This window comes from Pangasianodon hypophthalmus, chromosome 24 (assembly GCF_027358585.1).
Source record: "Pangasianodon hypophthalmus isolate fPanHyp1 chromosome 24, fPanHyp1.pri, whole genome shotgun sequence".
Taxonomy (NCBI): domain Eukaryota; kingdom Metazoa; phylum Chordata; class Actinopteri; order Siluriformes; family Pangasiidae; genus Pangasianodon; species Pangasianodon hypophthalmus.
This window is the reverse complement of record NC_069733.1, coordinates 15,492,914-15,508,007: the sequence shown is the minus strand read 5'-3', so window position 1 is coordinate 15,508,007 and position 15,094 is coordinate 15,492,914. Positions and strand designations below refer to the sequence as shown.

Here is a 15,094-nt window from a genome sequence, read left to right as displayed (position 1 = left end):
TTTTCATTGAGCAGCAAACTACACATAATGATAAGCACTCTTCCTCTAATCTTCAATATAGAGTAATTTAATTGTCACTTAGTGCCTTTCAGTTTGTGCAAAACGTTCAGCTGTGTGCCTGACAAATATTCCAGGGGGACACAGGCCACAGGGATACACGAACGTAGAAAAATGGCTATTATTCAAAAGAAATATGAGGCGCGGACAAGGTGCTCTGGGTCTCTTTCTGACTCTCTCTATATGAATATCTTATTAGGAGCCATATCTGCTATGTGCTCAACAATAAAATGCTATTGAGATGGCTCTCTAACCGCAGAGTCCCTGCAGAAGCACGTACACTGACAGCTAATGGAATATGACTAATCCACTCTGACAGACAAAATTGAAATGTCTTCATTTAGATTGAGCTGCTCCGTCTCGTAAAAGCGAAGGCCGTTCGGTCCACGTCACCACACTGAGATCTGTTTTTACAGCTGAAATTTAACCAGAGATTTTTTCCCCCAGAGTTTTAAAACAGCCAGCACTATTTGGCAAGTCATTTTACCTGTAGAAAATCAGAACCGTATTCAGTATTCTGAACCAAACTGCTTTTTACCAATCAAATGACTATGACGATCTTAAATGTGAAATAACCAAAAATGTCCGGTATAAATGAGCTAGAAGCGCTAACCCCTCCTGTCTTTCAAAGATTAACTTTATCAATATACGGTTTCCTTTTTTGGCATTATTATTATTATTATTTGCTGGGACAAATGTCTTATTGTGTTTATTATTATTGTCTTTATGGGATGAAGCAGAAAGAGTGCCACCAATTTTTGTAAGAAATATACACACAATGACATGAAGAAGTGAGGCTGTGGCTGATTTCTTTCAAGCCCAGACTGTAGATTCATGCAGCCTATCAGAGACAGCCATGTCAAAAACTGACGTGCCCCTTAAATTTGACCTTCATTTGGCTGACACATCTGTTACAAGTCATCAGCAGCGATTGAGAACATGTGAATACAGTCGCAGGTGTAAGGAAAGTGGATTATTTACTCTATTATCTTTTTTTTTTCCTCAAAATGGCATTGGAGGAGAAACTAAAAGGAGACAGTCTAAACAAACATTGTCCAATCAAAGCACATTTTACACAAAAGAAGAGATGATAGAACTGTAGGTTTAGTGTTTTTCATTTGCACGAAAGGCTTACACCCTTTCTGTTTAACATGGTTGGTATTCAGAGGAAACATGGAATTGAAATGCTTAAAAAAAATGAAAGCATGAAAGCAGCTGCCTGTCTGCCGTAAGTATGTTGCCCTACTTCATTCTTATTATACCATTGATGAGACCATGTGATATAACACATAACTCCTAATATTTTCATTGTCAAGCTATTGAAAGATATTAGATTTTTGCGTCACTTCTAACATGATGATCAGCCATCACAGGAAATAACCCAATATGTGCCAGAGTTTCCTTTTCATTGTTTTTTTTATTGAGTAGTTTACCAGTGATTGCCTCGTGGGCCTCTAGAGTAAATTATGAAAGGTCACGTTTTCACAAATAAATTGCCCTGTATACAAATAAACCTATATTCATCAACTGCCTTGGAAAATAATTACTCTAGCTGTGGACTAATTTAATAGTGTTGTTTGGATGTGGAAACATGGTCTTGATGTTTGACTGTGTGAGAAGCAGGGCAAGAAAGAATTAAACAATGTGAGCATATTAAAAAAAAACACTAAAAGCCATAATTAGGTTCATTCATTCTAGGTTTCATTCTTACTTCCTATTTCATTTCTTTTATAGTGGAATTTAACAGTGCAGAAGTCATATCCATTATGCAAAAACGTACCATCTATAAACCTATATCCATCACTAATGTACACTATAAGGCCAAATGTATGTGGACACCTGACCATCACACTCATATGTGGTTCTTCCTGAAACTGTTGCCACAAAGCTGGAAGCACACAATTGTATAGAATGTCTTTGTATGCTGTAGCATTACAATTTCCCTTCACTAGAACTAAGAGGCCCAAACCTGTTCCAGCATGACAATGCCTCTGTGCACAAAGAGAGCTCCATGAAGACATGGTTTAACAAGGTTGGCATGGAAGAACTCGAGTGTCCTGCACAGAGCCCTGACCTCAACCCCACTGAACACCTTTAGCATGAACTGAAACGCCGATTGCACGCCAGTTCTTCTTGTCTAACATCAGCACCTGACCTCACTACTGCTCTTGTGGCTGCATGAACACAAATCCCCACAGCCACACTCCAAAATCTAGTGGAAAGCCTTCCCAGAAGAGTGGAGCTTATTATAACATCTCAACCAGCCACATATTAAATTTACTACTTACATCGTCTTAAAACAAATTTCAACCAATAGCCTTATTAAAGCCTTTATTAAACATCATTAAATGTTAATAAAGACATTGTTAAAATGACTTTAAAACAATATGCAACCTAATGAGTCCAAACATCTGGGCAATAGTGTGTCTCTAATATGTCCATAAATATCATACTTTTGGATATTGGTATTGAAAGCTCACAGGAGTAGATATGATACAAACTGTCTCACTCATGCAAAACTGTCTCATTTCACAGGCAGTGAGACACTTTGCAAGTCAATATGAGTTGAAATGTCACATCCGTAACGATGAAATTAGCCCACAGTAAATTGCTTAAAATTCACGAAAATGAGTTAAAGGTCCACGCTTCTCTGTTCCTGTCAGTTCCAGTGAAGAAAGCATTTCCTCCCACTCCTCAGGGTTAACACTTTTACTCCAGTGTTAAATGGGCTTTTGGGGCAGTTTGGGGCCAGACTCCCTAGTCGAAAAAAAAAAAATTTAATCTATGCTTTTTCTTCGTTAAGCAACAAAAAACTGAAAATGTCACTGTGGGATGAGAGTCCCATTTGTATCATTAATAACGTCATGCTGGGTGCTTATACATGTTGCAAAAAAAACAATTAAAAAATTCTTTGTTAGCAAGCTTCATAATTTGAATATTTTCAAAATCCAGCTGTGTTACCACACCAGTGAGATAGGATTATTAAAAGCAATTTTTAAAAGCAAAAATATTTATTTGTTTGTTTGTTTTAGTGCATTTACTTTTTTATTTGTTTGTTTATTTATTGTACTGCATTTATTTTTTCATTCATTCATTAATTCATTCATGCATTCATTCATACTTGTTTCCAAACCTGCGTCCAACATGGTGTCACAGGGCCACTAGACTCCATATCAGCACCATCAAAGGTTTAAAATCACTTTTCTAAATTTCATTTTTTACTATTTTTATTTTACATATTTAACGCAGAGTTTTAAAATAAAAATATAAAACTTCATAAAAGCGTAAAAAATAATTTGTATCCCAGGTTCTTTTGTTACTGCTTTTTATTGTACAACATTCTTTTTTTTTTTTGTTAATTTATAGCTACTTTTTTAAAGCACTTCCTTTTCAAATTTTCCCCCATTTTCTCTCCAAATTGCCTTTGGCCAGTTTACACTCACCTGTCAGCTGTCCCCTATAACATGACTACCAGCTGGAGAGGGTGAAGGCAAACATATTCTTTCTCTGAGACACGTAAAGCCAGCCATCTTTTTGAACTGCTGCTCATGCTGTGTCACAGGGTGGAATAACACACTCACAGTACAGCGATATCTGCATACATGACCTCACAGATGCCCACAGATGGCTAGTGTTGCTATGATTGACAGGGGAGAAAGTATGCCATCCCTCCCTCCCAGAGAACAAGGCCAGTTTTGCTGTCTTGACTCTTGGGCACGTATTGCTGTGGCATCATCAGGATTCGAACTCACAACTCCTGGCTTGTTAATTTTACAACTACTTTTTATTTATTTATTTTTATTTATTTATTTTTTGGTATTAATTTATACCTACGTTCCCTTTTTAACAATTAGCACTGTCATATTTTGAATTGTTGGAGGTTTTAAATCGATATTTCACTGATCACATTAAATTGATATATGCATTGTATGATCCTGAAAATGAGTGTGACTAAACTAATCTTACTTCAAAGTGTTGCATTAAATATGTAATTCACACTGCATTAACCCCACGTATAATGTAAATCCTTCATATGGATTTTTTTGTGTCTTTTTTGTGTAACAGTTTACTCACATTTTTCTTACAGCAAATATCCCTCATCGTTCTCTTTAGTACAGAAGCACTGAGTTTTTCTCTTCCTAATCGGTGGCATTTGGGAAAATCAGCAATTCAGTCCATACACAGACACTCAAGGCAGACAGATAAGCACTCCTCTTAATTGGTCTGACATTTTTAACCATTCCACCACACACAAACACACACACACACAGATACACATTTATAGTGCACAATTATGGCACAAATGATAAGTGCTATATTTCGGCATTAACAGCGTATACGTTTCAACCTACAGTCACAGTCAATTCACATTTAGCAAAATGTCTGTCAGTAACCAAAGCAGTGACATCTAACTAAAGCTCTGCAGAGTGAGGTGGGGCAAAAGAAGTTTGGGCAAAAGAATCCCCAGTGGTCGAAGTTTGAGCACCAAAGAATTAAAGAGCTTCATCCATCTAACCCTACACATGGGCTTCATCTGTCCAGCCATGAGCTTTATATGCCCGGCCACGGGCTTTATATGCCCGGCCCTGGGCTTCCTTTGTCCGGCCGTGGGCTTCACCTGTCTGGCCCTGGGCTTCAGCTGTCTGGCCCTGGCTTTATATGTCTGGCCATGGGCTTCATCTGTCTGGTCCTGGGCTTCAACTGCCTAGCCCTGGGCTTTGTCTGCCTAGCCCTGGTCATCTGTGCTTCATCTGCCTAACCCATTCTTTCAGCCCAGCCCTGGACTTTGCTCACCCAGCTCTAGGCTTCATCATACCATCCATGCCCTTTGTCCACTCAACCAACTGAGGACTTCATCCTCCCAAACAGGGGCTTTATCCGCCCAACTTTGGACATCACCAACTCAACCAATGAATATGTCTGTCTATCTGTGGGACTTGCCTGTCCAGTCAAGCACTTTTTTTGCCCATGCAAGGACTTCATTGTCCCAATTATAAGATTCATTCACTCAACCAGGGGCTTTGTCATACCAGCCATGGACTTCATCTGCCCAAACAGGAACTTCATTCACCCAACACTGGGCTTCATCATCCCAACCAGGGCTGTGGCCTTCCAAACAGTGGCTCTGCCTGCCCAAACAAGGGCTGTTCCCACCCAGTCTTTGGGATCCATCCACCTGCCCAGAGGATCTTCCCTCCTTAATAAGGGTTTAATCTGCCAAACCAGGGAGTTAGTCTGCCCAACCCTGGGCTTTGTCCGCCAGACCAGGGGCTTTGTCCACCTAGACATTGAGGTCAGTGATCAATGCTCAAGACTTTAGCATCTGGGTGTCAATGGGAAATATTTGGACTCCAGTAGAATAGTCACATCCAATGACTGCTTAACAAGAAATCAGTGGAATTTGATACAAAGGGCACAATATAGATCAAACACATCAGATGGTCTGTGGGCTGGCCAGAGAAAGATGAGCTTCAATATAGCTCACTTAATGAGACTGTAACTGAGAAAGCAATATTACTAAATAGAATACACTAATTACAGCATAATTTGGAAGGCAGACAGATGCATGAAGTTACCTGTGTTTAATAGAGTTGCCCAAGTCTCTGCGAGGGATCTGAGGGGACCAGCGAGGAACTGACAGGGTGTCTGGAGGAGAAACAAGATCAATTAGGTTAAAAGGAAAAAAAAAACAATAACAAAAAAAATACTTTTACTTATAGCCATTCACCTCAAGGGTTAAATGGAGATACACTTTTTAAAATTCAGAACACAAGCCAAAAAATATGATGTCAAAGGTAAAGTTTTAAGCAAAATTGCAGAATAGACAAATGAACACAATTAACGCAAACAAGCAATACTTTCAAATCATCGTCAACATCATCAACTTTGCATTGCTAATCAACACAAAATAAAGCTGTTAATTATCAAAACATTAAATCACAGCTGCCTGAAAAAAATTAAATAATGCAGACAAGACTGAGAACCTTTTAGAGCCATCAGCATCGTTCTCTTCTGCAGAAACGCTGCATTACATAAACAGGCCACAATTAGAGAGAATTATTATAATCTGCTGTGTGCTGTCATCGCTCAAACGGAGGAAACCCAATAATATCTGAATAGAGGCCAGTTAGGCAATAATCATATTTGTGCCCTGCAGCCCTGCTAGTTCAAAAGGACATTCATCCAATAGAAAGACAGTCCCTGGCCAATTATAGGTCATTTCTTTTTGATTAACGGCCTGAAGAGAGTGGAGCGATGACACACAACGTTCAACCACAAAGGAAGTCACTGGAATATTTTTTAAAATTCAAAGACAGATATCGTCATTACAGGAGCTGCATACAGTCTGAATTCAATTCCAAGACATTTCGGGATAACTCTTAAAAATAACTACAAACCAGAACACTGTTTCAGAGTTCAGGGGTGATGTAGTGTAAGAAAAACGTCAAGCCTTTTGGTGTGTAATGTTTCAGAGCTGGCCTTCAGATCTTCATCTCTTAGTATATATATTCACTAAGACTCTTGCTGTGTGCCTCAGTGTGTTTACCTCACTTGCTTTTTAGCCTTGTGTATCACCTGTACGTATGACAAAATTATGACAGTGATTGCTTTTCCCTGTGACTTTGCCGTTCTGCTCCACTGACCCAGGATATGTGGCAAGGACGACAAACTGAGTACATCACAAGCCTGGGTCAGAGGTCACGATTACAAAGAGCCTCCATGATCAACTGGTGTCACTGGATATTTCTCTTTGAGGAAAAAAAGACATGAGGATGCTGAGCCTAGAGCCTAGAGAATGAAGCACTTTTTCAAGTATGAAAGTACATGAAAATATATGAAAATATAGTTATCTCAAACTCTGGGGTGTGTATCTCTCCTTCTGACAGTTCAGTACACTTTTCTGCTTTTTACTGACAGGCACATAGGCCACACCTCCTTTAGTGGAACTGGCAGGCACGATGACAGGCCCAGAGGCCACACCTCTTTTAGTGGGACTGACAGGCACATAGGCCACACCCCCTTCAGTGGGACTGACATGCAAAAAGGCCACATCTCCTTCACTGAGACTGACAGGCACAGAAGTCATGCCTCCCTTATTAGGATTGACAGGCACATAGGCCACATCTCTTTTACTGGAACAGACAGGTTCAAAACTGCAGAACAAAATGTATTCTCTTTTTCCAAACAAGCCTAAACTGTTGTTTAATCATTTGAGACATATAGCATGTTAAGGTCTTAAAACTTGTGTAAGTCAAGAACCAACCAGACTGGGTTCCTGCTGTTAGTTAGAAGATGCCCTGCTTCACTGTGCTAGCGTCAGAATATGACACATGTTATGACTCCCTGTGCCCCCACTGGCCTTGCTGTGATTCCTCCCTCTCTCTCTCTCTCTCTCTCTCTCTCTCTCTCTCTCATATTTTTGGTCTTGTGACCTAATGCCTTGAAGGTACACACGTACACCCTCACACTGTTTTTTTCTCACTGTCCTTTTTTTATTTTTACTGTAGACAATTGAAAACCATGGTTTATTTATGTATCACTAAAGGTTATTTTTGAGTTTTGAAACTTCATGTCCGACTCCTTTTATGTTGCAGTTCAGCCAGCCGTGACACACTGCTGTTGCTGTGATGCAGCCTATCAGAGCACAAAGATTTAGAAAACTAATAAAAACTAATAGCCTGGACATGAAATCTGATAGTGCTGTGTACCCATGCTACTGATTTGTCCAGCCCTGCCCTTAACTAGTGCTTGCTGTAACCTGAACTGCTTCTCGGTTCTAGTTCTGGAAAACCTGGGTTTTGGTAGCATGCTAGTCAAATGGAATTTAGCTCTTCATCTGTCAGGACTTCATTTCCCTAAATCACATTACATCTGTCCAAATCGGTGCCAGGCTGCAGTACTTCATGAAGCAGAGTAGCTGATGCTCTGTCCTGCTGAGAAGCAGTTCAGTGAGAGAATAACACGCTGACTTGAGGAAACAGGAGACATTCAGAGAGAATAAAGCCAACAGGACTGTTCCTGCCCGGACATGAGCCCTTATGGGATTTCCTTATGAACGTAAACGCCTGCAGTTCATCTATTCATTAGTGAATACTCTCATCGCCTCTGTGCGTAATGATTTTCATACCACAGCCCCTTTCCTTTTCTAATTACTGGCTTAGTCACTGCTGGACAGTAAGACACTGAAAAAAAGAGTTTATGAGAAGATAGAGAGAGATGGTACATGCGTTTACTCATGATGGAGGAAGAAAAAGCCTTAACCTTCAGGAATTTCATGGATGATCAGGTGCTCTCGGTTGCCATCCCACTGAGATCATTCAAACAGGAGAAGGGCGAGAGGCAGAATCCTACTCTTACACACAGCACTATAACACACATCCTTCACTCGCTTGTTTCTATGACAACCCTGTAGGTGCCGTTTTCCCGGAAAAGTTAAGAGAGGAATAAAATTTGAATTATGTCAGTATGTCGTGACTTTAAGTTACTTATTCCACCCTGCATCATTCTTTTTAAAGGAATTACGCCTACATTTTTTTACATCCATTTATGTGACAGACACCTTTATCTAAAAACAACATGCAAGTCGAAAGAAAAGAAAGAAAGAAAGAAAGAAGGAAAGAAAGAAAGAAAGAACAAAGGAAAGAAAGAAAAAACGACACAAAGCAAGCATGACAGGGAGTTGAATATGTTATCTGTTATTAGTAGTATTTTCTTTCTTTTTTTAGGAAGTTGTTAAATTTTAATAAATTACAAAAAAAAACAAAAAAAAAAAACAAATTGATACTGACAAATCATGCATAATTTAACCAGGGACACAAACTAACATGGTAAAAAGGTCAGTTTTTTAATGTCTTTCATAAATAATTATAAATATTAATTTTATTTTTGTCCAGCTTATCACATCTGTCTGGAAAGAGCCAAGTTACGACAGGACAAAAACTTTCAGAGTCAGGATAATTGCAAGAGCGCTTTTTTTTGGTAATGTTTGCTGGAGGAGCAATAAATATAATATAAATATAATAATGAATTCACCCTGGTAAATATTGCTGTGTTTGTGCATTGAATAGGACAAATACAATGATTCATTTTTATATAAACTGTTTTTCATTTATATTCTGTAGTCAGCGTAAAAGATCAAGACAAAAGCGGCACTTACAGTTCAAAACATGTTGTTTTTCCTAATACCTGAGCACATGCTTTATTCTCTAATGCTTTTAATACTTTCAAATTCAGTATATAAGGAAGAGAAAGTTAAACATATCAGAGCTGGCCAGAGTTTACAGCAAATCCTGTAACTGAAAGATGAATGAGGTGTTTGAGTGAGCAGACAAAGCACTTTAAGCCTTTAAAAGAACCAGTTTATACTGTAGATATGAGCGTAAAACAGTGCGTCCTTCTTATATATTAGCTTCAGACAACACGAGCAGAGACTTCCGGCTGGATTACAAAGTTAACAGCTACTTTTGCCTGCAAACTAAAAGCAATCCATTGTTCTCTACCACAGCAGAGGCTTTAGAAGAACTGTAAATACACAGTATACAAGAAAATGATAACTTTGGAAACCATACATTTTAGACAAAGCTCTCCATTAAGTTCACTGAAGTTGAAAAGAGTTTTTAGACGCTCTCAGAAGAAAAGGTACTAAACAACACCTAGTCACACACCGCTCAAAGGTAAAGCTTTAATACTTTACTATGTATCGTTCACCACTCCCAACACTTTGTTTTTTTCTCAGAAGGGACTCTATCCAGCCCATTTAGTTTCTACTTATCAAAGCTATTGGCTCATGGTGGATTCCTCTAAATCACAGGTGTCAAACTCAAGGCCCGGGGGCCAAACACTGCCTTGTTTTATTAAATTCACACAAACTCGCAAAGTTAGGTTGTTTTTAAACTTGCATTTTTCCCCATTTCTATTTGCCCCGAGCACTCGGTATGCTTTGTGAAGTGTAAAAGCTGTTTCCGAGCATGGGATCAGTCAAGAGATTTCAGATTCATGAAAATGCTTGCTTTAACTGAACTGTAGTGCAATCCACATCAAACATGGGAGCTATTCACTCACAGCACTCCCTCTCAGTAATGTGAGTGGTTTAACGTGTCCCATTACTTCTGACTTGGGTGAAATATACTTCTTCCTTATTGATATATACAGTAAAATCAGAGTTTATGTAAGAGTAAGAGTATAAGAGTACTGCTCCTCTTTTGCAGGTATTCTGTACGATGGCATCATTTGAGTGTTGGTATGAAAGGAAAGTTAAGTTAAACGATAGAATAGATATTTGTCTTAAAAAAATGACTAGATTAAGGATTAGATTAAAGGCTCAGAAAAATGAGATGTGGCCCGGGCAAAATCTGGGTTTGACACACCTGCTCTAAAGTGAAATTAAAAGTAATAATCCATTTTTCCATGGAAATTATAAGCAACTCTTTGTATTGGTGTTATAAGTTGTAACTTGTAATTTCCAACCTGTGACTAGGAAACAAGAAAATGCCTCATCAAATCGGAATTGCTACTCAGGAACTCAGGATGGTGTCCTCAACTCTGAGTTCAGCAAGTGATGTCAAATCAACATGGCTGCTCACAGCATCAGCGGTAAACAAAGTCACACTTCTTACCTTTAAATAAGTTATACTGTATGTACAAGTATTTGCTTTAGATCAATCAACATACAGATACAGTAGTTTGCTAAATCTATACACTGACTATACAGTTCACTGTTTTGAAGAGGAAAATATACATTACTCATCACAGTTCCAGAAGTTCTGACTTCCCACTTAGTAAGTCAAATGTAGCTTTTTTCCCACAGAGGTTCTAAAATTAGTTTGAATACCAAAAAATGTTTATGTTTACAAATGTTTCTAAACCATTAATAGTCATATATATTTAAAAGATACAATATAATTTAAAAGAAAAGCCATTGTGGGTGAAAAAATAATTAGCTAAACTAATTAAATTAGATTTAATTAGATTCCCTAGCTAATCAGCAGTTCCCCCCTTTTTTCCGAGATGCCATGTAGGAAACAAGAGAGGCTGGTGAAGGAATAACTGTTTATATAACACAGCTATAACTATAACATAAGTCTAACTTGTCTCATGCACATTCAACAACGTTGTGACTTGCCGTTCATTAATAAATGAATAATTGTAACCGTTAGAAACTTTCTGTGGTACAAGACGAATATAACACTTTGGGAAGAGATGTGAAACCCTGTAGAACTGAATTTAAAATTCTACTCTAGTCTCCATGTCAGCCTTCAGACGGCCTGCTATGAGCATCAATACAATGTTGACTAACTAATCTGATATCGTCCATATGCAGCAGAGTTGACGCAAGGCCTAATGACACTCCAAAGGCCTGTTTAATACCACAGCATCCCAACCCAGAGCTCCAGGGAGAGACTCTGAGCTTGCCTAATGCCATTACGGATGCTGTTCCATCCCAATGAAATTACTCATCCGCCTCGGAGCCACTCACTTATCAGAAATTCATCTCAATCACTGCCTTTTGGTAAAAGAGCTCTGGAAAAAGCTCTGGTGGAATTCGTCTCGTCCGGAAGTCATTAATGTCATTACCAGACTTGATGGATAATAGACTAACGTCAGAACATGTGTACTACCCCCTACCCCCCAAAGGAACAATGCATAATTGGTGCAGAGAAAGTTCAGGAAAGCACAAAGCAACATCATAAGACACACCTATAACTCATTACATGCTTGGTTAGGTCTGATTAGTCTGAAAAGACCTAGCACCACACAACTAGCAACACTTCTGGCTACAAAAGTTTTCTATTCTCAAAATAGAAACTCAAAACCGTGTAGATGTAGTGTTCTGAAGTACTGTATTTTAACTATCACAACATGCTTTTTTTTTTTTTTGCTCCTCTGGCAGGTACAGTGATGCCATGTATGTTATCATTTTTGGCTTAATATCTGCTAATTATGAATAACACGGTGCCAGAACTGGAGGCAGCCCAGTTTGGTGATTTTCCTGATCACAGACACATCAGTTAAATCACCATTTAATTACCAAGTTTAATAGGTGTGTTAAAGCAGGGAACTCCAGGCCTGCAGGGTGGTATAAATGTGTGACATCCTGGGAAAACTCTTCACATAGTGAAATTTTGACATAATTTTGAAATATTCTTCCCTTGCAATTGTTAAATTAGCTCTTTACTCAACATGATGTTCGTAAGAAGATAGCCAAGGCAAGGCTCGAGAGCATAATAAAACACAATCCCATGTCATTTTTGGTGAAATATACAGTATTTATAGTTTCTGAAATTGAGGTGTCAAAGAAATTCTTATTTGAAGAAAACCTTGATTTTTCATCTTTTTTGCCAGAACTAAGCCAGAGTGAGATCAGACAGGTTTTCCTAGCCACCACACAAATACAATCGGTAAAGTCAAAGATGTGTGGAGTTAAATCGTGTGCAGAAATCACCAAACTGTAGAAAAATGTTGTTTCTCATTTTTTTCATACCACCAAACAATCCACTGATAAATCTGAGTACATATCTACGGCCACATTATTTGTCTCAACTATATTCCAACAAATCCCACGCTACAATTTTTCCTGTCTTCTGGGTGAGAAGAATTGGACATTTTAACCAGATTGTGGAAAATTAGAAAGGAATATCCTTGCAAAGAGAGCTAACAAAATATAGGGAAAGAGCACTGTTCAAATTTTTGTGGGAGAATATTTGCTCTAGAGCCTCAAGTTTTACTTTTTTTTATAATAGTTGCTAAAGTGATGTGAACAACGATGATGTGAACATATCCAATCAGTTGACAGCAGTCTGAGTTAAAACAGTTGGTCAGTCTTGAAATCTTGAACTTCAATAATTACTGACACATCACGATACACAAGTAGTGTGTCACTGTTTCCCCTGTTTATTCGTGGTTCCCATGACAAAAAACACCATGTGCTCCTCATCTCCGCCCCTTTCCCCTTTCATCTTGTTGTCTGAATGTGTTCACCTGTTCTGTGTTTAGTTCTGATCACCTTGTCTGTTTATATCGTATTGGGTCAATGTCTCCTTGTGAAGTCTTACCATGTAATTAGTTCTTTTTAATCAGAGCCTTGTTCTAGACTCCTATGTTTGTAGTACTTCCTGGTTTTGACCCTCAATTTCCTCAGTTCTGTTTTATGGATTGCCGTGTGTTAAGGCTGCATGCCTGTTTTCTGAACTTTGCTAAGGATTATGTTTGTTGGATCCACATTCAAAGCACTACTAAGTTTACGCACTTGTGTCCTGCCCCACTTTCTACATCTCCTAGATGCTAGCTCCTACTAGAAACCAGACTACACTGCCTCTGTTCTATCATTTGAACTACCACTAAGAGAAGTCATTGTGTAGCTGAGTTAAAAAATTTTATTACTGCTGAAAACGGTAAAAGTTGAGGCAGTTTTTGCAGCAAAATGCCTGATAACTTGATAACTTATACAACATTTTTTTTTTCATTAAAAATGTCAGGCAACTTAAAGCCAGAAAATATGTTTTTTTGCCACCATATTTGTTGAAAATCAATGTGTATCAAATATAGTTTGTGTGTGTGTGTCTCACAGACTCGGAATGACTTTGATCAAACATGCCTGGCCACACGTACCGAAACTTCAGCTATTTGGATTCAGATCATCTACTCAAGGGCCAAAGCTACACCGAGACGCAATCAGTCAAAACTCTGGAAGCAGGAATCCATCTGCAGGACAACATGAGTCCAGAAGTCCACTCACATCCCCCCTGCTGCCTCATTATTACTCTAACAGCTCGTCCTGAGGGGGCCGTTCTTGCCGCAGCATCAGCTTGAACGATATGCGCTTACACGCCGGAGCCAGGCATTATGGGATACAAGATGTGACCTGTCATTTGCCATCCTAAATTAGAACCTTGTGCCATGAATAAAGATGAGGTATGTGATACATCATTCATCATATGTCATTATTAGCATTGTTAGGAATAACACCGACAATCACAAACCTGTGGATTTCAAAATATCTAAGCAGACGCTGGTCTAGAATAAGGTGCAAATGGGAATACTTCCTATCAAAAATGTATTTATAATGCATTTATAATATGCTATTTAGCATATATAATACCTTAGAGTGTCCAGCCTAAGACTTTTTGATTACAGCACAAAGCTACGCTGCTGTGGATCTTCAGGTTCAGAGGCTTGCTTTATACTTTACACATCTACAATATTCTTATGAACTGACATTCACCTGACAATCATCATGTACTTTGACATTATAAAGTCATACTCTACATTCATGCTTTATAATGTTTTCTGCATGTAGCCATAACTATTTATAAACATTCACAGGCTTATAAGGTGCTATAAGGTATTACTGATACAATATGTGGCTATAAGTGTATTTATATTGGGCCAAAACATTAAGCACTGACTAGAACATGAGGCATAACATGGTAAATCATATAATATCTTATCACCTTATCATTTTATCATATTTATAAGATTTTTTTTGGGCTCAGCAGGTTCCTTCCTTTAACTTAGAACCAAACACATTTTCCTGCTAATCCCCTGTTTTCTGTCAGTAATCATGCTACACAGCTGTGGGTGGTGTGTAAATGCTGAGTTGTTGGTACATACTGCCAGAGGGTGTCTCTGCATGCACGGGTGGCGTGGAGGGCACAAGGCTCGGGAAGAAAAACGAGCGGAGCGAGTGATCCGAGTGGAGAGGAGATCGCTGAGTCGGCAGGTTCTCACAACTCCCTGCTACGCTGTTATGGATCTTCAGGTTCAGAGGCTTGGCCTTCTTCTTGGCTCTGTGTTGAAAGAGAAATAGAAGAACTAGTAAATACTGCAGGCAAATAAAAAAAATAATGGATAGATCGTTACAGAGAGAAGATATAAAATCAAACATGTAGATGGTGAACACACGGCTGGATTAGTGGTGAGATTTCAAAGCCTGAATCTTCTGGATGAGAACATGAATCATTTTAGAAATTTCCAATAAAGCTATACTAGAAAATGGCAGTGGCAGGTTATTAGTTTAGAGTCTGTACTAGTGACGTTA

General features: G+C 38.7%; 1 protein-coding gene across 6 annotated transcripts in view; it reads right to left on the bottom strand.

Annotated features, from left to right (window-relative positions):
• ksr2 (kinase suppressor of ras 2) overlaps positions 1-15,094 on the bottom strand; it is a 106,205-nt gene that overhangs the window by 41,291 nt on the left and 49,820 nt on the right. For all 6 annotated transcript variants that reach the window (XM_034299107.2, XM_034299106.2, XM_034299109.2 and 3 more), the window contains 2 exons: positions 14,668-14,843; positions 5,634-5,703 (listed from right to left, as the gene is read on the bottom strand). In XM_034299107.2, the coding sequence (XP_034154998.2) occupies positions 5,634-5,703; positions 14,668-14,843 (246 nt within the window). The remainder of the gene's footprint in view (positions 1-5,633; positions 5,704-14,667; positions 14,844-15,094) is intronic.